General features: G+C 37.4%; 1 protein-coding gene and 2 pseudogenes across 1 annotated transcript; all 3 read right to left on the bottom strand.

Moving 5' to 3' along the window:
- Positions 1-309: 309 nt before the first annotated feature.
- Positions 310-5164, bottom strand: LOC117927225 (annotated as a pseudogene).
- Positions 5165-6027: 863 nt separating this feature from the next.
- Positions 6028-10537, bottom strand: LOC117926877 (annotated as a pseudogene).
- Positions 6151-6747, bottom strand: LOC117926878 (cytochrome b561 and DOMON domain-containing protein At3g61750-like). The gene is made up of 2 exons (XM_034846174.1): positions 6505-6747; positions 6151-6414 (listed from the first exon to the last, which is right to left on the bottom strand). The coding sequence occupies exons 1-2, from the start codon at positions 6745-6747 to the stop codon at positions 6151-6153; spliced, it is 507 nt and encodes a 168-aa protein (XP_034702065.1).
- Positions 10538-10768: the final 231 nt, after the last annotated feature.

Genomic DNA, 10768 nt, shown 5'->3' with positions numbered 1-10768 from the left:
CTCCATGAAATGAATTCTGGGTTTATTGTGCCCGCAGTTGTCATCTTGGTGGGGCACATATTCAATCCTTCAATATGGTCTTCAAAGCCATTGGTGAAGATAACATTCTTCATTTGGGTTCGCCATAAGATGTAATTGCTTTTGTCTAGTTTAACAGGGAGGACATGATTTAGCATTTGAAGAGAATAGCTCGATCCTGGGAGTGAAGTAATCTGTGTGGGAGTTTGTGATTCAAAGGATGGATTGAAGAAGGACATGGTTAGGGTAGGGTTATGGGTCTGATACCAAGAAGAAACTTGCAAAAACATGAAGATGAAGAATGGAAGAAAATCTATATCAAACTAGTTTTTACATACAGTATTTATATGGTGTATCAGTTACACGAGAATAACTACTTATCTAGCTAACCCTAATAACTTAACCTACTGACTCGAACAATGGTTCTAACTACCCTAGCAGACTAACAATATTTGGTTGTTACAACCTTCGGGTAAGTATCCTAACAGTAAAGGAGTTAGAGAGTCAGGTGGGTTCTTGATCTTGAACTCTATCAATAAGCTTTTGTTTGAGCCTCCCCATCTCATTAGCTTCTCCATGGACAAGAATGATGTTAGGTGGCATGAGCTCCTTCACGAACGTACTTGTCTGTGCAAAATCTGCATGAGCAAAGAAAGAAATGTAATAGACCTGCATGTTGAGGGGAGCAGTAAGACCATTCATTAGAGTAACTTCCTTGGGTTCATTGATGAAGGTTTTTGCCAGTGTCCCTTCCATGACATACCCAGGTATTACACATGCATTTTTCTTATCAAAGCACCACATATCAAACAGTTGTCTTGACAACCCACTCGGACTCGCCATCACCACTGGTGGACCTACATCATTAAAATTTTCAATGCTCTTTAAAGGTGATATGTGCTTGAAGTCAAAAGGATTCGAATTTGCAAATTGGTTGCGGATCCTCTCATTCATGGAATTGATGCATGTCTGGTAAACAGACATGCACCTTTTTGCAAGGGGGAAGCACAATATATGGGGATGTTATGGAGCTCGGGATGGTTAGACCAATACTCATCAAGGATAAGGAGGAGTTCTTGGGCACAACCTAGAGCATATGCAGGGATTAGAACACGATCCCCTTGAGAAATGGTTGAGTGGATGACATCCATGAAGGGCTTTTCTCGCACATGCCGAGGCTGATGGAGTTGGACACCATAAGTGGATTCAATTATGCAAATATCAGGGGAGAACTGTGGGATCTCAGCAGCACAGAGATAACAATCTTCTTCATGAGAATAGTCTCCGGTGTAAAGTATTCAGACACCAGCAATATCAACCATAAACATGGCAGCACCAAGGACATGGCCAGCTGTGTAACACCAAAATCGTATACCATTTACTTCTAAAGTCTGATGGAAATCAATAACCTGCAGAAGGGAGATTTAATTACAGTTACAGGAAGATTAAATGAGATGATAAAATTCAGCTACATATCTAAAGTCAATTGTTGTAAATGGCCAAACATTCTGCAATAGAAAAAAATTATTAGACACACACCATGTTGCTTTTTTTAGTGAACGAGTTTTATATTTTATTAGATTAGTTATGTAACTAATCAGAACAATAGAAAAAATGTTGTTGTGGAACACAAAACATGAATTAATATTAGAAGTACAGTCATTTAAATCTTAATAGACTAATTCCTAGTATGTTAGTTTTATTTGCCAATATCTCCTTATGTCCAGAACTGAAAGCAAAACCCATCTGTTCTCACAGAAGGCGAAGTACAGAAAGTCCACAGATGTTATAGAGATCTAAAACGGTAATACTTACACTCGGGTAGAATCTATGATTCAGGTATGAATGCCTACGGTAGAGAGATTAAGGCTTAAGGACAAGGTAGTAGACGTTTATGCACTATTAATTTCAAATTAGAGACCCAACATAGAACATTAGAGATAATCACAAATTTAGATAACTGGATTTAAGCTAATCAGTGATACATGGACCATTGTGACCATAACTTTTTAGGCCTTAAAAAATGCAAGTACAAGAGAATGATGAAAAATCCTTCCTTACTTTACAAAACCTTATCAAAACACAGGAAAAGAAATACTCTCCAATAAACACCAAAGCAACTTGACATTGCAATTTTAACACTTTGGATCTACACGTTAACATCCAATCAAGTTGAATTACGTTGACAAATTCATGCCTTAAAATGGATAGTTACATTAAAGGCACAACCATAATATTACATTACATGCATCAAGGGCACTTGAGCCTCCCCATTAAAAAATAAAAATAAAAATACAAACCCTCCCCATCCCTTTACCACTTGAGCCAAGCCTCAAGGGCACTAGAGGCTTCATTCAACATGACATATAATAATACCTAACAAACCTTCTCAGTTAGGGTATTAGACAACTGATTAGGAACTATAGAACACTTTCTTAGTAAGATATTACATGAGTTCTGAGAACGCAACAAGTTCAAAAAAAATTATAAATAAAAACAATACTAAGATTGTCAAGGCATAACAGAGAGCAACAAACAGCCTTAGGACAGTTGATGAAAGACAAAAATAATCCACATAAAAGAGTAAAACAAGTAGCATTGGATTTCCTTCTTCCTTTTTTTTGGTGTGGGGGTGGAGGTGGAGGGGATGCGGAGATAGGCAAATAAGAATCTATAGGTATATAAATATATGTAATAAATGCCCCAGTGTAAAATGGTGAACACAGTGCACTGGAAGTATAAGTAGCATTGGAGTATTTGATGGTGAGAAATATGAAAAGATTTCCATGACTGGGAGTTATTTCTAATCTATACTTGTTGGTTAGTTCAGTGCCTTTGGTGGGAGAAAACACATAGGATCTTTGAGGGTGAAGAGGTTTTTGAAGTAGAGGAAAAAAACAAAGAAAAATAGAAAGTTCTAGTCATTGTTCCAAATCCAAGTTTCCATGGAATACAGTGCTCAATTCTTATGCAATAAGGGTGGAAGAACATTATTATATTCCTCTGGATAATAAGAAATATTAAATACAATAAAACTTCAAAGATAACATTGACGAAAATTTTCAAACCAAAAAATAAAAGATGAAAAAAGCCAAATCAAAGTTCCTCACCACCAACCACGGAAAGGGATGCATTTAGATTAGCTTCAAAACCTGTTTAGACTTGAGGAGAAATATTACAAGCCTTAAAAAAATGGAGATTGAAACATACATCTGGAAACAAAAATAAATGCACCTCAATTTTATCCGTGGAGCAAAGAATGTCTTGTTCATCATACAACATATCTTCAACTGAAACTTTGCTCACTTTTACATAATCAGACAAAAGCAACTTGTAGATAGCCTTCATTGCATGAGTCATAAAAACTCGCCCTTTGAATGTGGTCTAATGAACAAATTCAAATATTTTTGCTTATTTAAAAACATATGCAAAGTAATTGCATAAAATTTGATTAAGAAAATGGCCAACCTTCTCCAGGAAATATGGAAGGGATGCAGCATGATCCAAGTGAAAGCTGCACAGGAAATGCAACACATTACAATGCAATAAAGTGGAGAGCACATCCAAAAGAACAGGAGCAGTTTCAGATGAGAAAGTAGAGCAGATAGCCAAAAAGAAAAACTAAAGATGAAAGTTCCACCAAAAAGTTTCAAGATCTACAAAAGTTCATTGACAAGACAGACATGCAAGATATCAAATGAAATGATTGCTAAGAAGATATGTTGGTCATACCACAACTAAGAGCACTGCTCAGAGATAAGTATGTGATTACCATAAATCCATTTACTGAGAAGAAAACAATGCTGAGAAAAGCAATGGGAACTTCAACATAATCAAAGAAGGTGAATGATTGGGGTGTTTCCAAAGGAATTTTAGATGATAGATTTGATTATTTATAACCTCTCACGCTCTCACGTATGAAAGTACATGTTCAAGTTTGTGTATGGACACTTTATGCTGAGATGCAAAGGGGTAGGTCCATTAACCCTTCATCCCTCCAGAACCCCAGAAATGGAACCTGTAATGGCCAACGGCCTTTGTATAGAGTGATCCACTAATACAGCTACAGAGAATACTCTCATAACAATGCTTATAGTAGTAGATCACTAACCATTGATGTGCTTTCAACCATTTCAAGAGCATTCATCAGCCATGCAGTCAGACTTTCAACTGGAGTAAAGTTGGGCTCAAGAAAGTCTACTTAAAGCCGAAAAAATCTCAAGGCCAGACTAGAGCCCAGGGATAGATTTCAATTTTAGGAAGCTATTTCATATGAGGAAGGAATCCCCAAGGGTTTATTCCTTGAGAAAAAAAAATTATTAGCAAACGAAATGAAGAAGCCATTGAGAGGCAGGAGATATTCAGATGATGGCTTAAAATTTGGGTGGTAGATGTAGTCTCATTCCTATAAAGATATATCTTCAGTGCTCCTAACAGAACCAGATATTGATAAGAGAAGATACGGATGGAGTACTTGCAGCTGGTTCCAGTCAAATCTTTATTTGCTTTAACAATAGTTGTTTGGTCACTTTTTCTAAGTAAGGCCATTCAGGAGAGAATACATTTCATGATATTCTCTAAATTTCATTTCTCAATTCAGCAGATCACTAAGTTATAAAAACAAATAACATTACAATATTCAACAAGGAAAAAGAACATACTGTGTCACCAAAAAGACATCAATGGTTGAAGGATCAATCTCATTAAAGTATGGCAAAGCAGCCATGCCTGAGTATGTGGGATGAATTCCACAGTCAAACTATCGCCATAGAACAGGAACAAAATAGAAACAAAGTAAAAAAAATGTTGAAAACAAAGTATAAAAACTAGCAACCAAAATAAAAGAATAATGCATCATGTATACCAATATGGTTTTCCCTTTATAGGACATGTAGACACAGGAACGGCCCACTTCATTTCCAGCACCTAGAGGGGTAATAATCGGCTGGTCTCCTACTCTTGTTAATGAGGAATCCGATCTCTTCAAAGACTGTGGTGGCCCTGTTGAAGCCATTCTTCAGCTGAACAATGCTCAGACCCCTTCAATTAACACCACTCTATATTCATGCAAAATGCTCTGCAACTGATTAAAAAATACAGAAAAGATTCAAAGAAAAAAAAATGCTTCATCATAAAATGATACCCAAAAATAAATACAATTCCAGCAAAAGACATTTTTTTCTCTTGGCAACCCAGTTATTTTGGTGAATATATTTCTGTTAAGCTTGGGAAAAATGAGACCTATCATCTATGAACAAAATAGACATGCTTTTTTCCATTTGGATATTTTGGTGAATATATTTCTGTTAAGCTTGGGAAAAATGAGACCTATCATCTATGAACAAAATAGACATGCTTTTTTCCATTTGGAAGTCCTAAGGAATCGACATTTGGCCCATAACAAGGCCTACAAATTAAACTAATCATTTACAGTCCATAATAAAGTAGAAAGCATATTAAGAGGGCTCTAGACCTATTCCCAATCATGAATATATTGTTACTCTAGGCCCAAGGACCTTATAACTTTAAAATGTGTCCACAAGGTTAAGGGGAACTCATACATCTATAATATATATGTGAATTCAAGGTTTAATGTTTTTAGAGAAACACTTCATCTAAAAACACTTCCAAATGAATATTAAGTGTGCGTTTGGTAATGATTTTAGAAAGTATTTTTAACTTTTTTAATAATTGAAAGATAAAAATTTTCAAGTGTTAAAAAGTTTAAAAACACTTCCTGAAATCACTACCAAATATATTCTAATTATCTTTAGTTTATTATCATCAATTCTTAATTATATATTTACTCTTCTTATCGGGGTTTTTGCTTAAATGCTCTCTTTATTAAATTGAACCATGCAAGTGTATGAAGTAGTTCTATTTAATATATTCATATGCCCTTTGGATCATGTTCTCCTTGAGTTACTTGTTTCTTAACAAAAAAATACGGGTGGTCACCCATTTCTGAAGGGAGTTAACAACGAAAAACTCATAGTTCATGCTGATAAGTATCCAAAAAAACAATGTGATTTCAACAGTTTTGGGAATTATCACTCTCTCAACAATCAATTAGAAAATGTAATGATTACATGTTACGGTCCTAAAAAAGGTGCAGACACATGAACAAAAAATCTAATTGCATCCAAAAACAGGAATCGCATCTGCCTTGTTGGATCTCCCCAGCCCCAAGGACACGTCCAAAACGGTGACTGTCACAAGAATGAAGGTTATAAGAAACCCATATCCTATCTTCCACCCCGAGCCTGCCTCTTGCACTAAAAGCCCAATCACAATTTTCAGAGCTCCCAAGAAGAGAGCAAGTCTCCCTACCCAGTGATGTTTCCAGTCCTTGCGCCATTTGGATGTCTTGTCCGGTCTTAGAATCAATTCCAATACCTGACAGAAGAAAACTTAGTTTTCAGCATGCCTGAAGAAATATATTTAGTTGACGTCAAGTAAAGGCCCCGGCCCAAGCGAAAAACAAACCTGAAGAATGCTGAGGCAAAACACTAAGGATCCGAGGGGTCTGTGAATGTTGAATTTGGGAATGCCATCGGACTCCAGTCCATTGTAGAGTGCCCTTCCTGCAACGACAGTAGCAAGACCCAGAAGAAAACCCACAATCTGGATCGAGATGTGACGATCAAACCATTGAGGATCATGATGCTTGAAGTATCTTGGGATGATTGCCCCAAATGGAAGGAGCGCGCCCCATGCAATTAGGCCCATGTCTGCATGAAGCGTCTTCAAATCTCCAGTGTTATTGACACCAGAGGTATATCCTGTGAGACAGAACAAAAATTTTCCATATCAGACTTCAAAGAGTTTTATCTGAAGCTCCCACTTTATTTTCCTAGATATAAGCCCCTCACGTCTAGAATGTAAACACTGATTACTCCAGTTGCTTTGGTTAAACAGATTCATCCCAGAGAAACCCTGTGAAGATGGCAGCCTTGTTTTAACTCTTAGAATAGAGTAAAAAAAGAGTAGAAGCTGATCAAACCTAGCATGGAGGCCCCTCCAATTAATAAAATTAACTGTCCAAGAATCCAGTGACGCAGATTATTTGGCAACCTCAGAAGTAGAGACAGAGTCGTTGGCATTCCCGCACTCCTCCACCACGGCCCTGCATCACAACCAATTTACAGATCTATTACAAATTGAGAGACAGAAAACGAGATTTTCATGTTAATGAAATCGTTCACCTCAGGATCACATTGCAATTGTTAATAAACATCAATGATTCTGGATCATTGAATTTTGAATGCATCCGTAGCAGGCTCTTCATATTCAGTAGCCCACTTGGTTACTGGTACACCTGCAAAGTTGGAAGCAACAGGAGGTAAAATCATCACGTTCTTTAACATAAATGTCACTAAATACGACTATTTGGCTAATATGGATACAAATGAACGACCTGATTGAAGATCCCTTCAAAGAAAAAATATATTCCAAAGGTTGCAAGGACATCACATGATGGCAGATCATGCTTCTGAATAACTGCACATTTCCCCTCGTCATCTCAACAGGAACAGGATGGGTCTCTTCACGGTAGTACACCTACACATTCCACCCTTCAAATATCTTAGGAAAATAATGTAATTGTAGTTTTATATTATAATGAAAGTAAAAAGCAAGAGAAATTATGCACGATTGCTTGCACCCACCTCATGGATGTGATAACATCATGCCTTATCTGCTGAAACGTCCTCAGGCCTGAAAAATCTTCTTACTCTACCCAATATAATCTTTTACAGTAATAAGCAATTGATAACAAATTTACATGGAGAAGTGAGGACCCTCAGCTAGTTTCACACCCATGACCATGATCCAGCAACTCACCCAACGTAATAGTGTGGAACGGTTTTGAAAATGGTGGCCACTGTGTTGAGAGTGCTCGAGCAACTTGTTGCATAGTTGGCCGAGACTGGGGATTGACACGCAAGCATGCTAATGCCAACTTCACTGCAACCACTACTTCCTCAGCCACTTGATTCACAGGAGGTGAGGGGCGCTGGTCCATCACATCATTCAATAGGCAATGGTCCACAATTGATGGTGATGAGGATGATGAGGACGCTGATGATAACAGGGATGTGATGAGTTCTCCAGGATGCCTTCCCATAATTACTTCCAATGTTACAACACCAAAGCTATAAACATCGGTTTTATTATCCACCTTCATCGTAAAAGCAAGTTCTGCAAAGAGGATTAGATCATGCTCTGCTAAGATATTATAAAAGTTACATATGATGTATAGAGGCCGTTTAGAGATAAGCAAGACACTAAGCAAAATGTACCTGGAGCAGTATAACCAAAAGTTCCTGCAAATGAAGCCCAATTAGATGAGTCTGACTTTAAAAGCCTAGCCGTGCCGAAGTCAGATACATGGTCATATTCTGAATCTAACAAAACATTGTTGCTGGATATGTCTCGATGAATTAGAGGAGGCGAGCAATCATGGTGCATATAAGATAAAGCTTTAGCCACGCCTTTAATAACATTTAGCCTCACCATCCAATCCAATATTTCTGCTTCTTCGTCGTTGCTTAGAATGTTTCGCAGGCTCCCTTTTTCCATAAACTCATAAACCAAAAATGAGTTCTCTGCAAATAAACTAAAGCCATAAAGCTTGACGATATTGCGGTGCCTTATCTGTGTTAAAGCATGAATCTCACTTTTAAAAGCTTTCAAATCAGCCATAGCTCCATCTTCTGATGAGTGAAGTTTTCACTGCAACAATCCGACCTGTTGGCAACTCAACCTTGTAAATAGTACCATATCCTCCAATGCCAATACACTGTTTCGAACTGAAATTGTCGGTCCCTTGTATGATGTGCTCATACAACAATTCCCCATCATGGCCCCATATTGCAAATAGATCTTCAACATCTGCTTTTGGAGACTTGGTTTTTCTCTTCCTCAATTTTTGGAAAAGAAAATAAATGCCAATAATAAAAGCAAATAAGAACAATAGAGTGCTCACAATGAGGAGTATTATGATCAGGAACAGAAAACTTGTTAGCCTTTATTCGACTAGCACTACATGGTTTGAGATGAGTGACATTATTACCACATAGACCTTTATTATTTTTGAATGCCTCAAATGGAGTGAAGGCTTTGATGTTGGGGAGAGGACCTTCCAACTGATTGTAGGATATATCAGCAACTGTCAGGCTCATCAGATGATCAAAAGTGTGTGGGATAGTGCCAAAAAGCCCGTTATGGGAGAGATTCAACGTTTCCAGGTTTTGTAATTCTCCAAGCAGTGGTGGAATCTCTCCTGTCAACACATTTTGACTAAGATCGAGACCTTCAAGATGATGCATCTTTCCAATTTCGTCGGGAATGCTATCCACAAATCTATTCTCGCTCAAGTTCAAGGATGACAATTTCCACAGGTTTCCCAGTTGTTTGGGCATTGGACCGCTTAAGTTGTTTGATGCCAAGTCAAGGATTTCAAGATTGGATAAGTTTCCGAATTCCAGAGGAATACTTCCTGAAAGATTGTTGTTGCCCAGCAACAATTTGAACAATAAGGGCAACATACCCAATTCTTTTGGGATCTTCCCAATTAGATGATTTGAAGAGAGATCAAGTTGTTGCAATTGAATTGCTTTCCCAAGTTGAGGTGGTATAGCGCCAGAAATATTGTTGTTGGAGATGTTCAAGTTTGTAAGCACGTGGCACTGTCCCCATTTCTTAGAAAGCTCACCATAAAAATTGTTACTGCTTAGATCAATGTAATTAAGGTTCGGGTATACACCAAAACTTTCGGCTATGTCTCCAATAAGTTGGTTTCTTTCAAGCCGAACTCAGAATAAGCTCGTGCAGTTTTTCAAGCTCTTTGGTATGGGACCACTGAAATGGTTTCCAAAGGCAGAAATGTTTTCAAGAGCACTACCAAGGCAAATTTGTGGTAGTTGTCCAATGAAGTTATTCTCACCTAATTGCAAAGATTTCAAATGAGTGATATTATTCATATCGGGAGGATTGACACCACTGAGTTTGTTGGAATGAAGGGACAAAACAGTTAAGGTGGACAAGTTTCCTATGGAAGTTGGTATTGAACCACTGAGATTGTTAAATGACAAGTCAAGAATATCAAGCAATCTCAACAATCCAATTTCTTGAGGGATAGAACCAGAAAGATCATTCTCAGAAAGAGACAAAACGGTTAAGTTTCTCAAGTTTCCTATGACTGGAGGGATTGGACCAATGAGATTATTAATTCCCAAATCAAGAACTTGAAGAGATCTCAATAATTCAATTTCTTGAGGGATGGAACCAGAAAGCTCATTTGATAAAGATACAAAATGGTTAAGTTCCTCAAGTTTCCTACGGAAGGAGAGATCGGACCAGTGAGATCATTACCTCCCAACTCAAGAACTAGAAGAGATCTCAATAATCCAATTTCTTGAGGGATAGAACCAAAAAGTATGTTATCATAAAGATATAGAAGGGTTAAGTTAGACAAGTTTCCCAAGGAAGTTGGTATTGAACCGCTAAGATCATTCATTGACAAGTCAAGATTCTTAAGTGATCTCAATAATCCAATTTCTTGAGGAATGGAGCCAGAAAGTTTGTTCTCATGAATATATAAAATCATTAAGCTCATCAAGTTTCCTATGAAAGTTGGTATTGAACCATTGAGATTGTTAGATGACAAGACCAAATAATTAAGAGATGTCAACAATCTAATTTCTTGAGGAATAGAACCAGATAGTTTGTTTGAATTAAGCCACAAAGA

The sequence above is a fragment of the Vitis riparia genome, chromosome 12 (genome assembly GCF_004353265.1).
Source record: "Vitis riparia cultivar Riparia Gloire de Montpellier isolate 1030 chromosome 12, EGFV_Vit.rip_1.0, whole genome shotgun sequence".
Classification (NCBI taxonomy): domain Eukaryota; kingdom Viridiplantae; phylum Streptophyta; class Magnoliopsida; order Vitales; family Vitaceae; genus Vitis; species Vitis riparia.
The sequence above is the reverse complement of the archived record's forward strand: the minus strand, read 5'-3'. Positions and strand labels throughout refer to the sequence as shown.

Excerpts from the sequence above, each read along its gene's own strand:
- LOC117926878 (XM_034846174.1), bottom strand. The coding sequence starts at position 6,747 with ATGGGCCTAATTGCATGGGGCGCGCTCCTTCCATTTGGGGCAATCATC. Across the intron at positions 6,415-6,504 it reads TTTGCCTCAGCATTCTTCAG|GTATTGGAATTGATTCTAAG; the intron begins GTTTGTTTTTCG and ends TTCTTCTGTCAG.